The sequence below is a fragment of the Rhinatrema bivittatum genome, chromosome 7 (assembly GCF_901001135.1).
Source record: "Rhinatrema bivittatum chromosome 7, aRhiBiv1.1, whole genome shotgun sequence".
NCBI lineage: Eukaryota > Metazoa > Chordata > Amphibia > Gymnophiona > Rhinatrematidae > Rhinatrema > Rhinatrema bivittatum.
Genome location: NC_042621.1, coordinates 154,643,335 through 154,669,981, shown reverse-complemented (window position 1 = coordinate 154,669,981; position 26,647 = coordinate 154,643,335). Strand labels below are relative to the sequence as shown.

Sequence of the window (26,647 nt, the reverse complement as noted above, 5' to 3'; positions counted from 1 at the left end):
GATAGTATTGACTATGCAGCCATGCCCCAGAATGCCTCTGATTTATACAGGTAAGTTTTATCCATCTAAACACTTACCTGGATAAATCAGGGATGGTCAGCCCAGCGGCTGAATTTTTAAATCATGAGGTTTGTACAGCTACATCCTGAATTTAGCCAGACAAATCTTTTGAATATGGACCTTTGTCACAAGTTACAAAGGAAAGGCATAAATTATTCATGGGGGATTTAAAAAATGTATTGAATCTATATATTAAAGTTCTTTCTAAAATTCAAATATAATACAAATCTTAAGTAAAATATTGCTTTGTTGAAATATAGGGGCCTATGTACTACATTGTAGCATGGATAATTATCATCCACCAAAAATACCATATATGAAAGAGGGACCTAGCATGCATACCAAACCAGTCTGAAAAGATATTAGAGTGCACAGGAATGTAAATAACTGTTAGATGCAAATGAAGCTTTCAAGATGTGTGCTAAATAGTACAATATGCTCTCCTTCATGCACTATTTAGCACACACTTGCTAAGGTATAAAATTTAACACCTGTCTTGGACCAAAAGTTTTCTTTTTAGTATGTATGCTATTTCAAGGGCTCAATTAACAGGTGCTTTGGGGATTAGAAGATGTTGAGGGAGGTATGGCATAGAGGACAAGAGTGAGAAAAATAAAGAAAGCAAGAGACAGTTACAGACCAAAGTGGCGACTCCCACTTAATCCTACTAGATCTCTCTGCCACCTTTGACACTGTCAATCACTGACTCCTGAATCCATGCTTAAGGGACATTGGTATTGAAGGCACTGCCTTCAAGTGGTTTGTAGCATTCCTTTCTAACAGAGCACAAGCTGGTGCAAGGGCCAACAAACCATTCAACTTCAGAGATCTCACCTGTTGAGTGCCCCAGGACTTAGACTTCTCCCCAATCCTTTTCAACATTTACATGAATCCAATCTGCAATAGGGATGTGCAGGAGAAAAAAAATGTGTTTTCGGTTCGTTTTCGGGAGGTATTTTTCCATGAATTTCTTTTTGTGGATTGTTTGATTCATTTTCATGCAGGAGAAAAAAAAGAATTAAAACCATAAAAAAAACAAAAATCGACCAAAAAAGGAAAATGAGGCCTCCAGGAGCCTCCTGCCCATCTGCCCAAAAAAATGCCGGGACTAGGATCCCCCAACCCCCACTTACCCGGTCCAGTGGGGATCTGCCAGCGTCAGTCTAGGCCCAGGGCAAGGCCAAGGATGTAGTAGATCACCATGGCTTCAGCCTATCCCAGAGGCTGGGTCCTGATGCCGAGGCCTTGGCTCGGACCCAGGCCCAGACCCTACACCATGACCCAACCCGTATCCAGGTCCTGACATTGGGGCCTAGGCTCGGACCCAGGCCTGACACTAGGGCATCAGCCCAGGGTTAGGCCCAGGCCTTGAAGACACTTCTTCCTGCTCTTCTTTCTTTGGCACGTGTAAGCCACGAGCCATACATCAAAATGGCGCTGGCCAGTGAGGAGAATGCACCAGAGTTAACTCCAGCGAGACCCCAGCAGATGGCATCATTTGGCTTGCAAATGCGAAAGAAAGAGGAGCAGGAAGAAGAGGCTCCAAGGCCAGGGCCTGACCCTGGGATGAGGCCCCAGCATTGGGCCTGGATTTAGGCCTAGGCCCTACTGTCAGAACCTGGCCTCTGGGTTGGGTTGAGGCATGGGCCTGGGTTTGAGCCTAGGCCCCAGCATCGGGACCTAACCTTCATCAGATACCCAAAAGATAAGGTCAGCAAATCTGCACTAGAGACCACTGTTCTGTCCGTAGGTCTCATGTGGAATGCGAAAGTGGCCCCCAACCCCCGACGCTCATACCTAATCCCCACCCTGAGTTAGTAGGTAGCCCTCCCATAGGGATTCAAATCCCTATGTAGGGCATACGCACTATAGTAAGGCGCTCTCTCTCTCTCTCTCTCTCTCTCTCTCTCTCTCTCTCTCTCTCTCTCTCTCTCTCTCTCTCTCTCTCTCTCTCTCTCTCTCTCTCTCTCTCTCTCCCCCCCCCCCCCCCCCCGGAGCCTGAAACAGGCTGTCTGGGACTATTGTGGCCCGTGACAATGTTTTCGCGAAAACGCCCCCTAATGCGTTACCAATGTGATATTGGAAAATGAGGCCCTAAGGCTGCTTTGGGATTTTTTTTTACACTAGGTGGATTTGAGAGCAATGAGCACTAAACCTTGCTTATGCCAAATGTTTTCTGGATTGGGGGCTGCAGGATTGGTCCTCAAGGCTCAATTACTTGCTTTTTTGTACTATGTCCTTTGAACATTGCCAGTTAAGGTAAAATGATCAGGGAGCACATTCACAGATAACTTTAAAACCTAATCAGCAATCTTCAAACATAGCAGTTAGGTTTCTAAGTTATCCAGCTACACAGAGCCAGATAATTTTATTTCAGGATATTCAGTAGATGACACCAAATTATTCAAAGTTGTTAAATCACAAGAAGATTGAGAGAAATTGCAGGAGTACCTTACAAAACTGGGAGACTAGGCATGCAAATGGCAAATGAAATTTAATGTGAACAAGTGTAAAGTGATGCACTTAGGGAAGAGTAACCCAAATTATGCAATGCACAATGCAAGGTTCCACATTAGGGGTCACCACTCAAGGAAAGGCATTATTGTTGTTGATAATACGTTGAAATCTTCTGCTAAATGTGCAGCAGCAGCCAAGAAAACAAATAGAATGCTAGGAATTATTAGGAAAGGATTGAAGACTAAAAGAGAGAATATCATAATGCCTCTGTATTGCTCCATGGTGCGACCTCATCTTGAGTATTGTGTTCAGTTCTGGTCACCACATCTCAAAAAAGATATAGCAGAATTAGCAAAGGTACAGAGAAGGGCAACAAAAATGACAGTGGGTGGAGCTATTCCCCTGTGAGGAAAGGCTAAAGAGGTAAGGGGTTACTAGGTGATTCATTTAAAACTAATAAGAGAAAATATATTTTTTTACTTAATGAATAATTAAGCTCTGGAATTCATTGCCAGAGAATGTGGTGAAAGTTATTGGTATAGCTGCATTTAAAAAAAGGTCTGGACAAGTTTCTGGTGGGAAAGTCTATAAACAATTGTTAAGGTGGACTTGGGGAAATGCACTGCTTATCCCTGGGATAAGCAGTAGGGATGTGAATCGTTTTTTAACGATTAAAATTATCGTCCGATAATTTTAATATCGTCTTAAATAGTTATAGAACACAATACAATAGAAATTCTAACGATTTATCGTTAAAAATCGTTAAATCGTGTTAGTGCACACTAACTGCCAGTTAGTGCGCACTAACTCGAGTTAGTGCGCACTAACTGAAAATGATACAAATTGACACTTTCCAGGTCAGTAAAGGTCAGTTAGGAATGAATATGTGTTCCTATTGGCTGGCTGCCCTCTTATCTATTGATGTTAACCAGGTTCCCACTGAGGTGATGGTTGGGGGGATGGGAAATGGAAATGGAAACTCAGGAACACTAACAGAAAATGATACAAATTATTGACACTTTCCAGGTCAGTAAAGGTCAGTTAGGAATGAATATGTATTCCTATTGGCTGGCTGCCCTCTTATCTATTGATGTTACCAAGGTTCCAACTGAGGTGATGGTTGGGGGGATGGGAAATGGAAACTGTTGGTAGTTGACAAAAAAAGTAATGTGATCAGTCAATATGACTAGAACCTGTGCCCTATTCCTGATACCAGGGGTGTTGTGATCTTCCTGCACTCAGTGCCCTATCCCTGATACCAGTCTGAGACAGCTCCCTCCCTGCATTACTAGTGAGAGGCTGGCTTCACAGACAGGGGGGAGCTGCCTGACCCTCACTCCTGACTTCCCCCATGTCTCAGCCAGTGAATGGTGTTTGGGTGAGGGGGGGGGAGGATGGTGAAGTCTGAGACAGCTCCCTCCCTGCATTACTAGTGAGAGGCTGGCTTCACAGACAGGGGGAGCTGCCTGACCCTCACTCCTGACTTCCCCCATGTCCCAGCCAGTGAATGGTGTGTGGGTGAGGGGGGGGGAGGATGGTGAAGTCTGAGACAGCTCCCTCCCTGCATTACTAGTGAGAGGCTGGCTTCACAGACAGGGGGGAGCTGCCTGACCCTCACTCCTGACTTCCCCCATGTCCCAGCTAGTGAATGGTGTGTGGGTGAGGGGGGGGGGAGGATGGTGAAGTCTGAGACAGCTCCCTCCCTGCATTACTAGTGAGAGGCTGGCTTCACAGACAGGGGGGAGCTGCCTGACCCTCACTCCTCCGGGGTATTGTGATCTTCCTGCACACAGTGCCCTATCCCTGATACCAGGGGTGTTGTGATCTTCCTGCATGCAGTGCCCTATCCCTATTAATACCAGGAGTGTTGTGATCTTCCTGCACGCAGTGCCCTATCCCTAATACCAGGGGTGTTGTGATCTTCCTGCATGCAGTGCCCTATCCCTGATACCGGGATGTGTGCAAGAAGATCACAACACCCCCAGTATCAGGAATAGGGCACTGTGTGCAGGAAGATCACAACACCCCCGGTATCAGGAATAGGGCACTGTGTGCAGGAAGATCACAACACCCCTGGTATTAGGGATAGGGCACTGTGTGCAGGAAGATCACAACACTCCTGGTATTAATAGGGATAGGGCACTGTGTACATGAAGATCACAATACCCCTGGTGCCAGGGTTAGGGCACTGTGTGCAAGAAGATCACAACACGCCTGGTATTAATAGGGATAGGGCACTGTGTGCAGGAAGATCACAACACCGCTGGTGCCAGGGTTAGGGCACTGTGTGCAGGAAGATCACAACACTCCTGGTATTAATAGGGATAGGGCACTGTGTGCAGGAAGATCACAACACCCCTGGTGCCAGGGTTAGGGCACTGTGTGCAGGAAGATCACAACACTCCTGGTATTAATAGGGATAGGGCACTGTGTACATGAAGATCACAACACCCCTGGTGCCAGGGTTAGGGCACTGTGTGCAAGAAGATCACAACACTCCTGGTATTAATAGGGATAGGGCACTGTGTGCAGGAAGATCACAACACCCCTGGTGTCAGGGTTAGGGCACTATGTGCAGGAAGATCACAACACTCCTGGTATTAATAGGGATAGGGCACTGTGTGCAGGAAGATCACAACACCCCTGGTGCCAGGGTTAGGGCACTGTGTGCAGGAAGATCACAACACTCCTGGTATTAATAGGGATAGGGCACTGTGTGCAGGAAGATCACAATACCCCTGGTATCAGGGTTAGGGCACAAGTTCTAGTCACATTGACTGATCACATTACTTGTTTTGTCAAGCTACCAACTGTTTCCATTTCCCATCCCCCATATACTGTCAGTGGGAACCTTGGTAACATGAATAAATAAGAGGGCAGCCAATAGGAATACATATTCATTCCTAAACTGACCTTAACTGACCTGAAAAGTGTCAAATTGTATCATTTTCAGTTAGTGCGCACTAACTCCCCGTTAGTGCGCACTAACTCCCCGTTAGTGCGCACTAACTCGAGTTAGTGCGCACTAATCGGAAAAAACGATTTTTAACGATTTTTTAACTAAAAAATCGTGCCTAACATAATTTTCTTGCCCTGCCACACGATTTCTATCGTTAAGACGATATGGAACACGATTCACATCCCTAATAAGCAGCATGGAATCTATCTACCCCTTGGGATCCTGCCAAGTACTTGTGACCTGGATTGGCCACTGTTGGAAACAGGATGCTGGGCTAAATGGACCTTTGGTCCAACACAGTATGGCAAGTCTTAAGTTCTTATGTTTATTCTGCTGAATATCCCGATAACTTATCTGCCTAACTTTAGCCAGATAAGTTATCCATTTTCCTTTTCTAAAACTATTGACCTCTAAATTTTACTGATATATGTGCTAAATCTTTTTTAGCATGAGTTTCATTACATTGGTCTCATAAAATCTACTCATAATTATAAACTGAGGGAAAGCATATATTTTTCAAGTTAAGCTGAAAGCAAATAATAGACTTGATTTATCAAAAGTTTTCTCCAATTCTATAGACAGTGGCTGAAAAGTTTTTGATAAACCTGGCCTAGAATCAAGCATTAAACCAGATTTACTGTGATATCTAAAAACAGCAGCTTGTATAAGACTTCAAATAATTAATTTCTCATGGTTACTCATTTTGTTGCAATAAATATGAAAAGAATTTATAATGGTTTCCAATTTTACTAAATATTAACTTTTACCTCAGGAGACAAGAGTAGTCTATAGATGTTATATATACATAAGCAATTGCTAGCTACTCTAACTGTTCCTGAAGAGTTAAATGTCTGCTTGCTGGTACCTCACTGTAGTGTAATGGAAATCTCAGCGGAATCAGTGCTGCTGAATGACTGGGTTTCACATTACATCCTAACAAGACACAATGCAGTCTTTCCTCCTCCTCTTTCTAAGCACACTTTCATTTGGGGAATACGGCACTTCACCTGCCAAATCTTCCAAGCCTCTGTCACACCTCTAATAATTCCAATAAAGTCAACATTGACATGCCATGCCTAGCTCAAACTGGGACATCATCTCAAAGGTGGCTTCAATTTTTTATATTTCTTTACTACACTCATTACCCTTTGTGGTCCTATATGTTAAACAACGTGCATAATATTTGATCTTTTTTTTTTTAACTAAAGTATAATCTTTCTACCTAACCCACCCATGTAATTGATAGTGAATGCCTATAACACATATTAAAATTTCCAAATCTAACTGAAAATGTAAGACTGTTTAAAAAATTGCTTGATGTTATTTAAAAAAAAAAAAAAAAAAAGGTTAATCACAGTCACATAGTAACTCATGTTGAGTGGCCAGATATTTTAAAATCTGAACTTTAATTGCCCACTTGTTAACATTTTGATAATAGTAAATAGTTTCCCAAGAGATGAAGGACACATTTTACTATGGAATCAACAGGTCCAGAAGATAAAAACATCCCAGACAACCTCATATTATAACAAAACATGTGATTTAAGCCCTTTTTTTTGTAAGGGAGAGGGTGAAAGGGGAAAACAAGGTAGGGAAGAAGGGTTCCTTTTATCTCTAGTCCAGTTGCTTTTGTTCTGGCTTTTAAATCACTGATTTTACAAAAAAAACCTGCTTCCTTCCAAAGCCCAACTAATCTATTTAGCAAAAGACTAGAAAACCAATACTTGTGCTGTGTTTAACCCTTCTTTCTTTTCTTAAAATACACACCAGTTGACATGTATTTTATGGACTGACCTTTTTGTCTTTCGCCTTCCATTTATAAAGGACAACTCTGCTGAAGAGCTTACAATATGCCTCTGTCATGTAGTTCAACTTCTAACAATTGCCCAAAACCAAAGCCCATTTTCAGGTTAAACTCCTTCAATTCTGCAACAATATTCTTAACATACCTCTCAAGCTCCCCACAAACAGCTCAGACAATATTCTTCAAATTCTAGCAGAAAAGATCACAATTAGGAACAGCTCCTGAACACGGGGAATAGAGATTGAAAGCTGTTAAATATCCCTATTTGTATCTTGAATTTGGGAGGACACCATCATGTTGTGGAGCAAAATGTAAAGATTAGGATGTTAAATCAGAAAAAAAAATCCCTAAAAATCAAGGAGATTTAAGAAGTCTGATTTGTTGAAGGGAGGGGGGGGGGGGGAGGTAGGGGATGGGGGAGTCCCTGCTTAACTGGCTAAGACTCTTCCATGTGTCAAATTAGCATAAATAGATGCAACTGGCAAACTAACCACTTGGGGGCCAAAGCTAAGCGAACGTCACAGCCTTCAGTGAAAAAATAGTAGAAGAATAATAAGAATCAAGAAGCATGCAACTCAATTTGTGCCAATGGCTTCAAAGACAGATATTGCTGGGTTTGGATGACGGCACACCTCTCAAGGTTTCAGCCAGAGCACGATATGAATCAGAGATTGGAAGACAACAGGCTTGCTGAAACCTTTTGAATTGTTTCCGTTCCCTTCTTTCTTGATGGCCAGCCCCGTCTGCTCTGCCTCTGATTCAGCAGAAGGATGGTTACTGTAGAAGAAAAGTGAGCTCCATGCAAAGGAAAGCAAAGTAAGCAAAATTTTTTTTTTTTTCTCCCACATTTCTTTCAACTTTTTTTGCCTGAGCAATTTTCTAGGGACAGTGACTCCAGTATATATTGATACTTAGCATAGCAGGCTGTTAGCTATGAAACTACCTTCTCTTGTCTGACTGCGGAAGCAATCCCTGCACTGTTTAAACACGACTTTGCTTTTCTTCTGAGTTTTAAGGTAACATTTAAAGTCTAATTGTGATTGCTATTCTGTGGTCAGTTTTAAAAGCACTCAGTTTCATAATAATATTTCCTGAAATTAGCTATAAATAAATGAGAATCATCCACATTTAAAAAGTCTTGAAAGGTTAAGTGGAGAAACCCCGTTAATCTAGAAAAGCTTGCTCCAGAGATCTGCCTAGGAAAAAAGTTCTGACTTACTTGTCTGCTAAAGGTAAGTTTAACAATTAGGATTTTCTTGGACAAAAATTGTTATAGATTTTATTTTATATAAGTAATATTTTCTGTGGGAATATAACATTATGTTGTTTTACATTGGTGTTTTTGTGATTAATATTTCCTTTCAAACTGATTTCAACTAAACAGGGAAAGGATTATTTAAAAAAAATCATCTACTACAAACTTATTTAATCTAATGCAGTCTAAGACATTACTTTCTGTTTTAAACAATTAGCTAAACAAAATAGGAAGGAAAAGAAACCAGAAGAATACGGGATTGTGTTTTGTATAACATTTTCCCCTTCACTATGTTAGTTCAAAACTGTAGTATTTAAAGCTCTTTCAAATATTATCAGATTTAAAGCACTGTGTTGCAAAGGCAAACACTGGTCATTAAAATATCACCTTGCTTCTTTGTCCTGTTTTATTCTTATTTGCTTCATTTCTTTGTTAACCAAATATATTTCTTATATTTTCACAATTTTTGAAATAGCAGGTACACACTTTTTATCACAGTCACTCTATTTTTAAACAATATTCTTCTTAGAGTAGATATTTAGCTCTTTGTATGTATTTATGCTTCACAGGCATTGGTATGAAGCTTGCATGGCGTTCTGATGATGATCAGCACAGATGCACCTTGTTGCACATGCAGGCACAATAGTGTTACTGGCCACACTTTAGATTTGTTTCTCTTCTGAATTGAAATCACAATCTGAATAAAAATGGGTAAATCTTGATTATTCTGATTAACCATCTGCTGAGTAACAGAATTCAAACATTCAGCTTGGGTTTTCTTCCTAGGATCTTTACTCTCTTATTTTGTAGTATAAATATCCTTCACAGAAGTTTAACAAGGCTAGGCATAAAGGACTTGACATTCTGATTACGACAATGCTGATGATAAACTGCAGTGCTTAATAGAAAATAAAGGTAGGATGATCCATATATGATTTTACAGTTAATCTGTATTGGCAGTGACAAAGATTCAGAAAAGCTACAATGTACTGTAAGGTAAAATAAAAAGAGAGAAACAAAAGGAAACAAAAACCAGGAACATGCATCTATCCTACTGATGGCAGTTTTGTTTTTCTTGTTACAGGCTTTTGCATAGAGCAATTACCCATGCCTAATTAGGAGGGTGCCTGCTTTGCTCAGGCTTCACATTAAAAGAGGGAAAAGGCGGCTTGCATTGGAGAGGCATTTATTTTTTGAGTTGTGGAAATCTGGAAAAAGCCATAATGGTTGATGCAGATGTCACTACGGGTCGGGCCAAAACTGCCGTAGAGAAGCTTTCAGAAGTCATGGGTGAGAGAACTAAGCAGATTGGCACTGCCATGCAAGATGTCCACCACCAGAGAAGGCTTATCTTGGTAATTGTGTGTGTGGCACTCTTCCTGGATAATATGCTATACATGGTGATTGTGCCCATCATTCCTGATTACATCCTCTCGTTCAGAAAAGGGGAACAGGACCAGACTCTGAAATATGACAATTCCTCAAATGCCAGCAAGCCTATAATAAGACCCAGGTACCCCACCGAGAATGAAGATATCAAGATTGGAGTCCTTTTTGCCTCTAAAGCCATCCTACAGCTCTTAATTAACCCCCTAAGTGGCACGTTCATAGATCGAGTTGGCTATGATATTCCTCTGTTAATAGGTCTAACTGTTATGTTTCTTTCCACTGTCATATTTGCTTTTGCTGAGAATTATGCTACCTTGTTCATAGCCAGAAGCCTCCAAGGACTGGGATCTGCCTTTGCAGATACCTCTGGATTAGCTATGATTGCTGATAAATACACAGAAGAGTCTGAGAGAAGTAAAGCCCTGGGCATAGCACTGGCATTCATCTCTTTTGGGAGTTTAGTGGCACCCCCCTTTGGAGGCATTTTATATGAATTTGCAGGAAAGAGGGTGCCTTTCCTGGTGCTAGCCTGTATTTCTCTTTTAGATGGAGTACTGTTATTGACTATTATAAAACCCTTCACTAACAGGACTAGAGAAAATATGCCTGTTGGCACTCCCATACACAGACTGATGATTGACCCTTACATTGCTGTGGTGGCTGGAGCACTCACCACATGCAACATCCCTTTAGCTTTTCTTGAGCCTACTATAGCAACATGGATGAAAAACACCATGAATGCCTCAGAATGGGAGATGGGACTAACTTGGCTGCCAGCTTTTTTCCCTCATGTACTTGGTGTGTATATCACTGTTAAACTTGCAGCCAAATATCCTCACTACCAGTGGTTTTATGGGGCATTGGGAATGGCTATTATAGGTGCAAGCTCCTGTACAGTACCAGCATGCAGAAATTTTGGACAGCTCATTATTCCATTATGTGGCATTTGCTTTGGAATTGCCCTAGTAGACACGGCCCTGTTGCCCACTCTTGCCTTCCTTGTTGATATACGCCATGTATCAGTATATGGAAGTGTGTATGCCATAGCTGATATTTCCTACTCTGTAGCATATGCTCTGGGGCCTATAGTTGCCAGTCAGATTGTGCATACAATGGGTTTTGTCCAACTTAACCTAGGTATGGGTCTTGTTAATGTACTGTATGCCCCTGCACTTCTTTTTCTCAGAAATGTATGCCAAATGAAACCCTCCCATTCAGAAAGGAACATTCTTTTAGAAGAAGGACCTAAAGGACTATATGACACTATCAAAATGGAAGAACGCAAAGGCAAAGGGAAACTCCAAGACAACCTTATGGCTGGGGGTATGCAGGAAAATAGTACAGAATCTTACTGTAAAGGACAGACAGGTAGATATATCTCTGAAGAAGACTCTTCTGATTATGAATACAGTTAAACTGATCAAACAGCGGAAATGAAAACATCATTGCCATATGTTGATATACTCATGTGCAATATTTAAATTTAACTTAACCCTGGTCATGGTGTCACTGCTTTCTTCTAGACTTATTTTTTTAAGCTGCATTTCCTAAACTCTATGTCAAAAAAAGTCCAGTAAATAAAGGGAGACAACACTGAATGATACATTTAATAACGTCTATAGTTGTCCAAAATTTTTAGCTGAAATATTGTGCAACATTTTTCTTAAGTTAAAATTCTGTGTGTGAAATATTGTATATCTCTGTACAATAAAAGACAAAAAAAAATCTACATAATAAAATTCAAGTTGCATAGTCAGGGACCTAAACTTAATAAATACTGTATATATATATATTATTGAGATTGTCAACTGTCTCATGTTAAAACATGCATTATATTATTTCTTCTCTGGGAATCAAATTCAGTGTTGCAATTATTTTCCTGTTACCTACTGTCATTTGGAAAATATAATATCCCTGTTCAAATTTAATCCTTGAAGAAAGTTGAATAAAAAAGATTTGAGTGGAGTGTTATTTTTTTTTCATGGTCTCGCAGAAGTATATTATGTTTAACTAATGCTTCTGCAATTAAAAATGAAGCATCAAATATGTATTAGTTTCTGAGAAATATCATTACACAAAAGCCATTGAATTTGGCATCTACGATACAAAATATAAAACCTAGAACAATGGAACCTCTTCATCAACATTTCAAAAGTCTACCATAAACATGAGTTGATGGAAGACATAAAACGGATTTTCTCAATACGTCAACTAATTATTTTTAAGTGCCTTACAAAATGTTTAATCTCCAAAAGGTAAATATCAGGGCACTCAATAAAAGTGTCTTATTAAGAATGCAATGCAAAATATGTAAAATATTTTTTCTTACTCTACTGAGCCATCTCACAAAAACAAGTCACTTTTTCAAGCATGTGTTGAGGAAGGATCACAATCTGCAAAAAGAGAGAGGAACTGACACTTTTCATAGGGTCTTATCCATTTCACTCTCATTTCAGCCATGCTATAGATTTACCACAAATGCATTCCATCTCCAGACTGACTGGGAGACAACAACAAAACCTGATTACTTTTCTCAATAAAGGGTATCTATCAATTATTATATGGAGTAATACAATGTGTCCATCAAATGTCCTAAAAAGATGACTGCAGTCAAGGACAACAGAAGAAACCCATTTATCAATTTCATCCTATCCGATAGGACTTTGATTGCCTATTAAATTACAGCACCTTTTTCTGAAATTGGATCTCATTGCTTAATTCAAATACATGAAATAATACACTTTGGAAGAGGTAAAGATGAAAAAACTTAAAATTCTGTGCAAATTCCATTTAGTTTTCAAAATATGTTTTCAGCAGTCATAAGATTATAGAACTGCATGGTAGGCAGGGAGGGGATTTTTTAATTAAATTTGCTGTTGCTTATTTATGGCGTAATGTTTAACAATGACAGTAATAGTTCACCAAACCAGAGTAAGGGTTTTGCACACACACACTGTTCTTTATTCTTACCTTTCAGATGCCAATTCATGTGAATATTCTGCTTGCAAAATCTGTGGGGGCAATGTGGGGAAGGCTTGGAGTCATATCAAATTAAAATAATTGTTTCTTTTTTTAATTTGGAATGTATTTGATCCTCTATTCAGCAAAATTCCTGAGCCACAAAAATGAATATTTATTTATTTGTTACATTTACAATCTGCTACATCCAATGCCATTGATCTGTACGGCTTACAGCATAATAACGTACATAATCACAGACCCTTATACACATTTTACACACATTTGAAATATTTAGAGATATTGATCTCCGCTATTATCTCTCATGCTACAAAATAATATTCTGGTTCATGTCGTATTTTCCTCTATAGCACACATATGTATTTGCATGCATACATTTTTTGCACACCTGCCATTTTCACAACATTGAAGCCTGACCATAAAGTGAAAACTGCAACACAGTTTTAATGATTAGTTGTAGTACTCAGTATTTGTTAATATTTATTTATATTCTGCTTTTTCAAGTACTTAAGCTTCTTACCAAATGTAGTATCTTTAAGGGAGGTATTCATATGTGTAATGCTGTCTTGCTTAAACGTTAATAGTTGTTTACTCTTTCATAGAATACAAAGACTAAGGGACACACAATGAAGTTACTAGATGAAACATTCAAAACTAAGAGAAAATATTTTTTTTACTCAATGCATAATTAAGCTCTGGAATACATTGGTGGAGGATATTGTTTAAGGCAGTAAGTGTAGCTACATATAAAAACAGCTTGGACAAGTTCCTGGAGGAAAAGTCCACAAACCATTAATAATGTGGAGTTGCAGAAAGCCACTACTTATTCTTGGGATAAGTAACATGGAATCTATCTACCCCTTGGGATCCTGCCAGGTGCTTCTGAGCTGAACTGATCACTGTTGGAAACAGATACTGGGCTTGATGGATTTTTGGTCCTGACCCAGTATGGCAAATCTTATGTCTTTTGCTTTAAGATATCATGTATCAATGACTAAGGGCCTAATAATATCAGTATAAAAATATTAGGCACACTATAATTAAATTAACAGCAGACTTCCTTCTTCCCTTGGATTACATGTAGCCCCAATTTTCAGCAACAATCAATCATACAATGTAAGCTAAGAAAAACCTTTAATTTCAGTTTGGGACAACTGATTAATAGTTAAAGTAGCAACTATCAAGCAATGTGTACATTAAGAGGTAATTTTCAAAGGAATTTTGCATGTACATATAACATTATCATAGCAAATTTCAAAAGCTATTTATGTGCTTAAAATGCACTTACACAGGTAAAACGTATTGACAATTCAATGGCATACATTGTGGCAAATTTCATTAGCCCACTTATATGCATAAAGTGCATTTAACATGTAAAACTCAGTTTTAAGCATGCAAATCTTTTCAAAATTACTCCCTTAGATTTTAATAATATTAGAAGTCTCAAGGGTGCTATAGAATGTGGGCATTCAGCTCATAATATGGATTACAACATTAGATATGGTCAGTGCTTCATATACATGTAAATAGAGAGACTTCAAAAAAAAATGTGCACTGTATCTCTAACTAAGAAACAAATCTTCCGAGGTGCAGACAGGCAATAACTGCACAATGCTGAATATAAGATTAATTTCTATCATAAATTGCAGAAGGATGTCTTGCAAAACAAGCTTTACCACTGAACAGTAGAAAGAATGAGGCAGTTCTTTGAATAAATTACTGTAGTGTAAGATGTTAAGCAAATATTTTCATCCTCTGAAGGACATTCATTTAACTTGGAAATAGATGGTCAGTTTCTGTAAGCCAAGCTTCCTGTAAAATGGCACATTACTAATCAAAGCCAACAGCTTAGGCTGCATCAATGTCTCTAAAAGTGCAGTCCATTTGGACAGTGACTTCAGACAGGTCAAGTTCTGCTGAGAGACTCAAGCTTTGTGCTGCACAGTAGTTTCCCTACAATGGACCACTACATAAGTAATACCCTGACTCTGCCCTCCGGATTCTTTCAGCTTGGGGGGGGGGGGGGGGGGGAATGATGAATGCTGTTGAGATTCTTTCTGGGTCTTTGAGAAAGTTAAGAGTCATTGAGGAAGCTTGATTGTCACTTTTGGGCTGGATTCTAAAAGCCCACGTTGTTACCACTAACAAAGACCAACAAATAGGATGGAAGGGAGGAGTTATAAACCCACACATGTGAAGGCAGAGTTTAAAAAAAAAAAAGGAAAAGGGTTCTGCTCTCCAGTGTGCCTGTCCTCAGAACTAAAAGCGCATCAGTCAGAGGAAAGGAGAAAGATGAAGATACCATGGACAGAGCCAAAGGGGGAACAAACAGCAGCACTGGTGAGAATTAATACCGAACAAGGAGTTTCACGTCTGGAAAACATCTCATCTCAGCTCGCCTGTGACACTCGCTGTTGAAAAGTTTGTCTGGATTCACTAATGTGAGACAGGTAAGCACCTATTACCAATAAAGCCACTTAGCAGTCTACTTGAGAAAGCATGAATGTGCACCCCTTCTACCTGTTTCATTTTCTTTTCACTTTCTTTCTTCCATCTGTACCAGGACAATTAATAAACTTCTCACAGTTTTATGTAACAGTTGGCAATAACTGCTGTATGATGAACTTCACCTACAAAGAAAAGAGGGGAAAAATCATTTTTCTACTGCATTTCAAAGTAATAATAACAATAAATTACTGAAACTTGCAAGAATAAAATCACAAACCCAGCCAACCTAAACAATTCATTTTGAAGACAGACTAATACTTTGGAGACAGTAAAAATTATTTTACACTCAAACTTATGGTTTTATTTTTTTGTTTAATTTTATCACTGTAAATGTTATTAACTTTCACTGCTACACTGCCTATCACTCAGACTGAACAACCAGCATAGGATGAAATATTTTTTATTGTACAAGCTCATTTGCTTTTCCATAAAATCATTCATGATATAGAATTAAAAGTGCTTTTTCCATTAACTCCATACATATCCCAGTATATATATATATAAATCATTTTCTCATTTATATGTAGAAATGTTGTGGTCTTCTAACTATTGTCAGCTTGATTCCAAGTCAAATGTATTTTAGTCTGCTGTACTGCCCTGCCTACACTCTTAGCTTTCTTTATACTACTCAATTTACACATTTGAACTATTTGACAATTATATACCAAAACGAATCTTTGCCATTGCCAGCAGATTTTTCCTTTTAGCTATATAGTAGTGTAACATTAGAGTGATCTAAACCTGCATTTATCTGAGCTGTTTCTACACTTGCATGGGTACCTTCATGCGACAGTATGCCATAAATGACAGAAAACCACGGGCATCATTAGAATCAGATTTGAATATGTCATTGTTGTACTTCACCTTAGTTTTCCATGAGGTTTCAGGAGTCAAAAAAATATAAATAGTAGCTCCTGACGTGAGCTATTTGTATTTGGTTGTTTGCCCTGCAATTCATTATTCTCAATATTTAATAGCAACTACTATATGTGTGATTATGAAATGTAGCATTGGCAGTAAGAGAGAAGCATTCTTATAACAGCTAAAGAGCTGTACAGTTTTTTTCTTTCTCTGCAGATGGCATGTAATGATGTCACTTTTTGCACAGCAGCAACCATACACTTGTATTTTCAACTGCTCACTTCATATGTGTTCTCATTTGACTTAAATTACTGCTGCTACATTATTCAATTTACAGTTCTAAGCGTAAGGAGTGGAGGAGTAGCCTAGTGGATAGAGCGGTGGGCTGCAAAATGGGGAAGCCAGGGTTCAGATCCCATTGACACTCCTCATGACCTTGGAAAAGTCACGTCAGCCTCCATTGCCCCAGGTACAAATTTAGATTGTAAGCCCTCTGAGAACAGGGAAATACCTACAGTTCCTGAATGTAACTTGCCTTGATCTACCAATGAAAAGGTGTGAGCAAAACCTAAATAAATACATAGTAGCATAGCAATGATGGCAGATAAAGACCAAATGGTCCATTCAATCTGCCAATAAAATAAATAATAATATATAACTAATAATAAATTTCACACCTATGGACCAATGCATAAAGCTAACTGTAGAGTGATGAGAAGCAAATGGAGAGAGAGAGAGGCACAGGGGAAAACAAGATGATCTTAAGAAAATAAGAGGACTAGAGAGTTGAAGAGTGACAATAAACTGGGGGAGGGAAGTACAATTGGAAATAAGGAATTTAATAGGTGAGAGCCCAGAAATACTTTAGAAAATGAAAAGTGTGATGCATTAAATGACTGAAATGCTGTTAGGTTAGCAGCATTATGTAATTAAAGGGTTAACTTATTTGTTTAAACTTGGAATGACTTGTAGAGATGGTTGCAAATGATAAGTGTAGGTATTTAGGAGACATTTTCTAAGCCACTCACATGGAATGGAAAGGTGCTGGGGGTCCTATGCCTAGGAGCAGGTGAGGTGCAAATCCCGCCCTGGCCATTGTCTGCAGGCGATGGTGCTGCAGCACTGCCTACAGCAGAGTTGTTGGTAGAGATTCAGCTGGTGCTGTTCAATAAGTTTGGGTCTCAGAAGAGCGATACACTGGGTGAATACGTCCTTGCCTCCCCCCCCCCCCCCCCCCTCCCCAATCAACATCTTTGCTTTACCCTCTATGGTGTGCGAACAGAAGCTGCTTAAGAAACATTTGTCTTTTCCTGCAAGGGCAACTCTTAGTGCCATCTGGGAGAAGAAAGGGAGAACTCTTTTTCAAATGTACCTTTATTTGTTTTTTTTAAAGCATCGACTTTAATTGGGAAACAAGAAAATGACCAGCAGTCCTCACACCTATGGACCAATGCATAAAGCTAACTGTAGAGTGGTGAGAAGCAAATGGAGAGAGAGGCACTGTGTTTTCTCTTTCTGTTGAAATGACTGTATTGTGCTTCCAAGAAAGGCATTGGGGTAACCTGCATGGAGTGGCAGTTACAACCCTAAAAACCTTGCTGGGTGGACTAGATGGGCCATTGCAATCTTTTTCTTCTGTGATTTACTATGTTTATTGGTTTTACCATAAACCACAGGCCATGCATGTATAGTATATGGCTCCTTATAAAATTGTACAGGTTTTATGCACTTAATGTATGTACATAACCCAATTTTGCGCACACATTTATATGCACAAAAAATAGGCATTCCTGGGGAGGACGTATAGCTAGGATTTACGCATTTACTTTTGATTTAAAAAAATAAGCATGAAAATTAACCTGCATAAGAAACATTCTGCAAACAGCAGATGTAACTTTGTGCAGGTTAGTTTATGCGCTTTATTATGGATAATTTTCAATGTAAACTTATGCACATAAAATTGCTTTGAAAATTGGCATAATGTATCTATTCTGGCAAGGCATAAGCTATGTGCTTGATATATTACCTTCTCTGTATTGGAGAGCAGTCAACATTTCAGGTTCTTCTAAACACTATGTATATGCAGTTTACGATTATTTTATATACTGCTGTAACATGACTAATTTTCAGTATCTGAGGACCTGGAGAACATCTCTTGGGTAAAAGACATTAAAACTGGTTCTGAATACTTAGGGAAAGAATTTGAATCATGGAAAATGTGGATGAGGAAAAAGAAAATGAGTTAAGTGCACATACTTCAAAATAGCATTTGCAACCATCTCTACAAGTCATTCCAAGTTTAAACAGTTAAGTTAACACTTTACTTATATAATGCGGCTACCTAACAGCATTTCAGTCATTTAATACATAGAGAGATAGAAAGAGCTAAAGAATCTGTAACCTCTAGAAGAAAGAAGGGAAAGGGGAGATATGATAGATTTCAGTAAAGTGCCCGAAGGAAGTATTTTCCAAAAAATGAAAAGCTCAGAGACAAGGGGGTCATCATATGAAGATGAAGAAAGGGAAGCTCAAAAGAAATGTAAGAAAATACTTTTTCACTGAGAGGGTGATAGAACTCAGTGGAGGTTATAGAAACTAAAACAGGGACAAAATTCAAGCATGCATGGGACTGGCACAAAAGGACCCTAGTGGCAGAAGGAGGAAGAAGACGACCACAAAGTACATAAGACCCGTGACAGCACAGTAGGAAGATACAAATGGGCAGACTGGGTGGACCAGCTGGACCTTTTCCACTGACATCTTCTGTGTTTTTCAGTCACCATGTCCGAGCCCTTTTGCTACACTATTGACTGCTAGAAAAGTCGTTTAAAAATCTGCTGGTAGATCTGCAAACAAAATGGCATCTTCTTCCTTACTGGGATCTCTTTTGTTTTCCTGGTCCAAGCAGTGGCAAACAATACAGCCAAGTTTGAACCACAAGATAGAGGAAGAGTGTTGTACTGATATTAGATTTACAGCAGTCTAGAGAAATGGAAAAATAGGATGGCAGTGATAGACCTGGCAGTAACTTATTGAAGGCCCATGTTATCCATGAGATCTGTGCAGGAATAAACAGGTGTGTGGATATAAGGATAAATAGGATATCTCAGGCTAAAAGCAATGGGGAGCTGTTCCTATTTTCTAACTATTTTTGTGAAGTTTTACATGGAAAAGCTTGTGGAATACTAATAACATGGCTTGGCTGGTAGGGGAAGAAGGGACATGGTTTTCACCCTGAGGCACGAGTCCAAAGGATGAGCATCTTCAATGCACAAAAAATATGTATATGACCCTAAGAAGAGCTTGGATTCTTTTTGCCTCAGATCAAATGCAAGGTCCCAGTCATGAGCTGAGGACCATCCCTTTTTGGTCTTTTGACTGAGATTGAGAACCTGTACAATATAGGAGGAAGGGGGCTAATATCCTTCCTTCTGACCCCATTAGGGACAGGATTATGTTACTGCCATGACCAAAGTAAGATGATTACATTCCCTGTTAAAAAAGAAAAAAAAAAAAAAGATTGCCTCTTGGCCTTTTGGCTAAGATCAAGTGTAAGATATGACCAGGAGTTGAATTTGATCCCTCCTTAGACCTATGACTTGTTAAAAAGTAATGTTACAGTCTCTGCTACATTCTTGCGCCAATTCTTTTCAGGCACATGACTTTGAGAGAGGCATTGTTAGATCTCACCTCAAAATAAGTCTGCGTTCTCATTTATTTCAAACTATGATGGATGAACAGAGTGTGGGCCCTCTAGCAGAGGTAACCAATAACTGGTCAAGGGATTTGGGTCTGACTATGGAAGAGGATGATTTGCAATTCTCCCTGGAGCACATGTGGAAGTTGGTGGCTACTAGTGCCAACTTGCATGAAATGCGATTTAAAATTGTGCATAGGCTGTATTTATCCCCACTGCGGGCTCAGCAGGCTAAAGTAATATTGGAAGGAAAATGTCTCAAGTCTGGATCTGTGGAGGGTATTGCTTGTGAGCCTATACTACTAGACAACTATTTTGGGGACAGATTTTTTCTCATGTATCTATGTGGGCAGGAGACACTGTTTCGTTGAATGTTGCTATGGGCTTACTTGATATTTTGGATGATTATGATTTGTCTGAAAAATTACCTTTTACTATTTGTTCAGAAGGCTTGCTATCATGTTGCAGTGGTTAGCCATGGATCCACCTATCCTGGAATTGTGGCCCAATAGGTGCAAGCATCCACCCCCCTTGTAAACCTTGTAATATTCTTTTCAAAGAATGACATTAGTCTCAGGTTCCAAAGAAGCATCTTTATGTGGATAATTATAGCCACAGTACAAACATCAATTAAATGTTAAAATTACATACAACATAACTCTTCATTAAATACATCACAAATAGTATAACTTTGTAACTGTGTCTGACTAGCAACTCACAGGGTGACCAGACTTAACTCAAGCTCAGCAGCAACTTCGTCACCTCGCCTAATCTTTATTGATACCCAGCTGTTGAAGCCCATTCCGTTGATGTTGCTTAGCACATGATGTGGCCGTGACCAAGTTCCGTAAAAGTCCAGGGCCCTGAATTGGTCCCTGCTGTCATTGCGTTCACCCTGCCGTTGAAGCGTGAGAGTTGCCATCGTACTTAATTAACTGTGCCCTGATTGCATTTGAGTTAACTTCCATTGTGGGCCCCTTTTACCTTCACTCATTCTTGTCATCTGTCCACCCCCACTTGTGTTGCAACTATTTAAACATCCTTCCTGATTTTCTTGACAATGGAATGGGTAGGCAGGAAACTGCCAGTAGGACGCAGGTTGTAAAAATGTGGGGGTTTCGATGCACTCATTCTTTATAGTGCAGGGCTGTCCAATGGCCGCTCCCCACCTCCATTCCACCACGTCATCTCCTTTCCCCCTTTTCCCCTCCCTATGTCGCCTGTTCCCTATCCGATCCTATCTTCTCTTATCTGATTCATCTCCTGCCCTCCCTCCCCACCCTGTTGGAGTCCGACTGCACAAACACATTGTGCCCTGCCCCAGACACTGGTCTGGGTCGCAGGGGTCTCAATATGTGAAGGTGCAAGCATCCTCCCCCTCGTAGCATATTTGTAATATTCATTTCAAAGAATGACACCAGTCTCAGGTTCCAAAGAAACATCTTTATGTGGATAATTATGGCCAAAGCACAAACTTCAATTAAATGTTCAAATTACAAAAAACATAACTGTCGATTAAACACATTGCTTTCTGTAAACATCATGAACAGTATAACCTTGTAACTGTGCCTGACTAGCTTAACAGTGACTTCGTCACCTCGCCTAATCTTTATTGATAATCGGCTGTCAAAGCCCATTCCGTTGATGCTGCTTAGCACATGATGTGGCCGGGGCCCAGTTCCGTAAAAGTCCAGGGCCTCGAATTGGTCCCTGCTGTCATTGTGTTCTCCCCGCCGTTGAAGCATAGGAGTTGCCATCGTACTTAATTAACTGTGCCCCAATTGCATTTGGGTTAGATTCCATTTTGGGCCCCTTTTTGCCTTTGCCCATTCTTGTCATCTGGTTATCCCACCACGGTCTCCTGGTAATGACTCTTCCATTTTCTGAGAGGACCCACACTAGCTTAGTGCTGTGGCCAATCATGTCTAGTATTGCTTCCAGTGCATCCTGTAAACCAGGGTTAAAGATGTTGAGACCTGTGTCAAACAGGTGCACCCCATCTAGCCAGAATAGGCCTGTTTTGCATTTTTTGTATCAGCTCAAAACTATGCGTTGACATAAGGTCATTACTGCCCAAATGCAGAATTAAGTCATGAGGGGAGGGCTGTGTTTTTCTCATCTGAATGAGTAACGGCATCAGCTAGTTCCACATCATCCCTGGGTGGCCCTTCCATATTAATACCATCCTGTGTACTGCCATACCCAAATGAATCTACAAAGGTAATCCAAATATGATGTAACTATTGCCCCGTACCTGGAAATGGAGACAAGGTTCTGGTTAAGCAGAGTCATCTTTTAAAGTATTCCTCAGGCCTTGGGTAACTCAGGTATCTTTGTGATCGCCATCTCCCAATCCCCATTATGGAGCCCTTAGCTAATCCCCAAGATGCGGCAGTGGTTGCTGCCCCAATTCTAAATGAATGGGAGGTATATCCAGAACGTTTATGCCTGCTGCTTCCAGAGCCCGGTGTAACACCTGTGTGAATTGGTAGCTTGTTAGGGGGCATTAGGGTGATCAACTGCCTGATTTTGGACTTGATAGTCCGGTTTTTCACTTGGTTGTACAGTGTCTGGTTACATTGTGTAAGTCGAGTCAGACAGCAGAGGTAGAAAATGGTGGCCAGGCTAGGGACCAATCAGATTACATTTTCCTTCTGGCTGCTGCCCCAATCGGCTGGCTGGACACAAGCAGGAAACAAAAAAGGTTTCTGCACATGCTCAGGCTCACAGTCTATAGGACATGAGCTTGGGAAAGGGGTGGTCCTCTCTCCCCATCCTCTTCTATCTCCTCTAATTCCCACTGCCTCTTGCTCTCAAGCCACCCTGTTCTTTTCCCTCAGCCCTTCTCACCTGGCATCAGCCATTTCCCCCTGCTACCAGCTCTCACCTCTCTTGCCCATCCCCCTTTTCACCTTTCAGCCCTTTCTCTCCCCCCCCCCCTTTCCACACCCCCTTACTTTTGGCATATTGGTGGTACCACCCCAGGCCTGGCATGGTGCATCCTGGATGGTTGGCTCCCACCTCTTCCTTCCCAGCATCCCTCTGGTCTCCTCTCTGCTACACACCTCCCTACTAGCATCATTTACTTTGCCCCTTCATTTTGCCAAAGGTACAACATACCAGTTATTCCAGAAAAATTCCCCGTCTCAAGCAACACACGTACACACGTCCCTTGAATAACTGATGCCCCTCCTCCCATCTCCCTCTCTCCCCAGGCTTCATCTTATAGGCACACACACACTAGAGCAATTCCAACTCCCACTTGGAATGCAACCTCTCTCTCACCATCCCCATCTGGAGCAAGTCATCCCTCCCTAGCCTGTTGGTCTGCATACACGTGTGTGAGTGGGAAACTCAGTAAGTATGTGCATGAGCATTTCCTAATTAATCATGTGTGTGAGAGCAGAAGTCTCCAAACATTATCCTCAAGAGATGCAATTCAGTCAGTTTTTTAGAATTTCCACAATAAATAGGCATGAGGTCTATTGAAAACAATGGCAGCAGTACATGCAGATTTCATGCATATTCACTGTGGCAATCCTAAAACCCTGACAGGATTGAGGCCCTTGATGACTGAGTTTGGAGACCCCTGTTTTAGAGTGTGAGTGTGTGTGTGTATGTGATAAGTCCATGCACATGTTTTAATATTTATTGTATGCAAATTTATGCAAATGAGGGGGAGGTCTGCATTTGCAGGGCCACTGAAGAGCAGGTCACGTGACTAGATAGGATCACCCCCATGACAGAGGACACCGTAAGCGCTGTAGTCAGGGGATCTGTCACGATCTGGTAATAGCATACAATGTCTACAGCAATGAAGCTCTCAGCTTCACTGATATCCAGAAAGGCTTGCAGCTGGACACAGGATCCTTCCCATGCAAGGAAAATGGGGACTAGCATATGTGGGGAGGAGCTGGAATGACCTAGGGTGGCTTCCCCTGCCAACCTTAGATTCTAACATTTCCCAGCAAGAAGTGAAGTGCCCCAAGACTCCACAGTAAAAGCATAGGTCAAGGTGCCTCTTCCTCAGCTTCTCTTCAGGCAACAAGTGGCACCGGTCAATCTGCATGGGCTCCTGCATAGACGTGTAAGCCCCTGCTTCCCTGAAGCAGCTAGTAATGCAGGGGGATTGGAGATCTGCAAGGTGGTCCAGCAAACCAAACCCTCTCCCTTGTCATTCCCTGAACCTTATATCCAGCCGGGTAGTCAGGCTGATGACAGCCTGCAGAGTAGGCTGTGTGTCTCGGCCTGCAAGTACATCTTTAATAGCCTCAGAGAGTCCTTGATGAAAGATAGCTGTTTGACTGTCCTCCCTCCATTGGAAGCCAAGGTCTGGAAGCGGTCAGCATACAACCCTACCAAGGTGGAACCTTGCTGAATCTGTAGGAACTCGTATGCTGCTGACGAGGAACAACCAGGCTGGTCAAAGATCAGGCAAAATTCAGCCAGAAAGTAATCCAAGTTAGAGAGGAGCAGGTCATCTCTCTCCCAGAATGGGGAGGCCCAAACCAGAGCAGTACCATCAAGCTGAGTCAAGATAAAGGTGACCTTGTCCTTGTCTGTAGGGAAGAAGATGGCTTGCATTTCAAAGTGCATCCGACACTGATTGAGGAAGCCACAGCACTCAGAAGGCTTTCTGTGGAATCGCAGAGGTGGCAGAATATTTGGCACTGGCCTACATACAAGTGGCAATGTAGGCAGAGGTGCCAGAGGAGGCAGATGTGGCTACAGGGTAGGCAGGGTGTCTAACTGGGTGACCAGATGGTCCCGCATTGTGGTTGCCTGTTTGAGGACCTCTTGTTGCTGCTGGAAACATTGGACCATACCAGAGATGGCCTGCATGGCAGACAGGACCTCTGGGTCCATGGCCTCAGCAAGCTGTAATGCTTGTTGGAGAAGTGGACCCCTAGAGCCGAGGGGTGGTTGATGCTCCTAGAGAGCAAGCCCACTAGGCCCACCCCGTCAGCTGGTGGAGAAACCTTGTAGTGGAACTGACTGGAGCTTCGTCTATATTAGCCCCATTCCCCGCAGGTTGAGCTCTTAGGTTTATTTATTTATTTATTTATTTTTTATTTAACATGTTTTGTATACCGTATATTCGATTTTGCCATCATAACGGTTTATAGGACAAGAAATATTAGGAGAGTAACATTAGAGTTTTAACAAAGAATTTCATAGATAAAGTTGGGTAACATTGGGGGAGGTAATAGTGGGGTTAGTTTTATATAGGAAAAAAGTTCTTAGATAACTATTGTAGATTTCGTGGTTGTGTTGATCTTTCATGGGTTGCTAGGGTGGTGTCTCTGTTTTCTTGGAATTGTCTGGTTGCGATACCAGGTACCAGCAGGATTTAGGTTTGTCCCTAAGGGCAATCCAAGAAAAGAGTCAGGGCAAGCATGGGCCAAGGCAGGCAGCAGACATCAGAACGGGTAACAAGCCAGATGTCAGAGCAGGTAGCAGAAGGACGGAGGCCAGGCCAGGGTCAGGATCTAGGTAGTCAGTCCGAGACAAAGAGGACAGACAGGACAGACAAGACCTACAGGATAAGCAAGGAAGGAAATAAGCAGGAACAGGAACAAGGGCAGACGGGCAAGGAACTGGACAAGGAAAAGAGCACAGAGAAGCTGGGGCAAGGCAAGGACCACGGCAGGAACAAGACAAGGCTAGCAACTCACACTGAAACACAAGGGCACCAGGAGACCTGTTGCTGAGGTGCTGGCTGGTTGCAAGAGACTTCCTTATATACTCCTGGAGGATGTGACATCAGACAGTGGCATAGGAAGTCCCAGCTAGGGGATCTATAAAGGCAATCTTGAATTAGAGGAAGTTCTATCCCAGGTCCTTGGAACAACATGCTGCCAGATTCGCTTCAGATCAGAGGTGAGGGGCGTAACACTTCTTGATTTATTTTTTCCAAGGTTACATCCTCGTGGTGTTTAGTGACAAGGCATTTTGAACGTTGATTTGTGGAAGAGAATCTCTCAAGCACAGAATGTGGGATAACCCCAGGTGAATCCTAAGGTGGTGATCTTGACTTGTGCTCATCTAGGGTAACATTCTAGCCATGCTGCCATGGCCTTAATGTTGACTGGGGATGGAGCCAGATCCTTTGCCAACTTGCTAGAAATGTGGTGGCTGTCGCCTGTCTTTGGGAGTTTAGCTTTGTGCAGTCAGGTATGTAGCTCCATAGATGGCACATGCATGTCTAAATCTGCAGTGTGCCTATGTGCAATGCCCAGCATTATACTGTTGGCATGTGTCATGCCTTCCAAAGGCCCCCCTCTGCGTTTTTGTCTCTGGGTGTAAAATAGCTGGAGGGCCACTGATTACTATAAGGTTTCTGCATCATCATCTTGTCTAACCGTAGGTCAATGACTTGATGATGTCATGATATTAAGCAGTCTTCTGCCATAGGTTTTTGGAATTTTAAATCATACATGATCAAGAACCATTCTTTGGTTACCAGTCTGCCCAGGGAAGTATTAGCTAGAATAGGTTAGTGGCTGGGGGGAGGACCCATTCAAATTCAGTCCCTCCCTTTGAGGGCCATCCACCTGGGAGTCTTTATAACAGCTCTCTCCTGAGAGTTTGGAGGTAGCCCCTTCTAAGTTTTGGAGAGTTAGAAGGTAATGAGGAGCTTACCTTTTTTTGTGCTTTTCAGGCCAGGGTCAAGAGGTT

At 41.2% G+C, this 26,647-nt stretch overlaps 1 protein-coding gene and 1 long non-coding RNA gene across 2 annotated transcripts; one reads left to right on the top strand and one right to left on the bottom strand.

Moving 5' to 3' along the window:
* Positions 1–7,871: 7,871 nt before the first annotated feature.
* SLC18A3 (solute carrier family 18 member A3) lies at positions 7,872–11,862 on the top strand. Its single transcript, XM_029610648.1, has 2 exons — positions 7,872–8,096; positions 9,620–11,862. The coding sequence occupies exon 2, from the start codon at positions 9,759–9,761 to the stop codon at positions 11,337–11,339; it is 1,581 nt and encodes a 526-aa protein (XP_029466508.1). The 5' UTR covers positions 7,872–8,096; positions 9,620–9,758; the 3' UTR covers positions 11,340–11,862.
* A 385-nt stretch (positions 11,863–12,247) lies between these two features.
* Positions 12,248–15,521, bottom strand: LOC115095136. Its single transcript, XR_003857696.1, has 3 exons — positions 15,424–15,521; positions 12,895–12,935; positions 12,248–12,317 (listed from the first exon to the last, which is right to left on the bottom strand). It is a non-coding gene; the product is annotated as an uncharacterized LOC115095136 (long non-coding RNA).
* Between the last annotated feature and the right edge of the window lie 11,126 nt (positions 15,522–26,647).

Coding starts and splice junctions, on each gene's coding strand:
- SLC18A3 (XM_029610648.1), top strand. CDS start 9,759: ATGGTTGATGCAGATGTCACTACGGGTCGGGCCAAAACTGCCGTAGAG.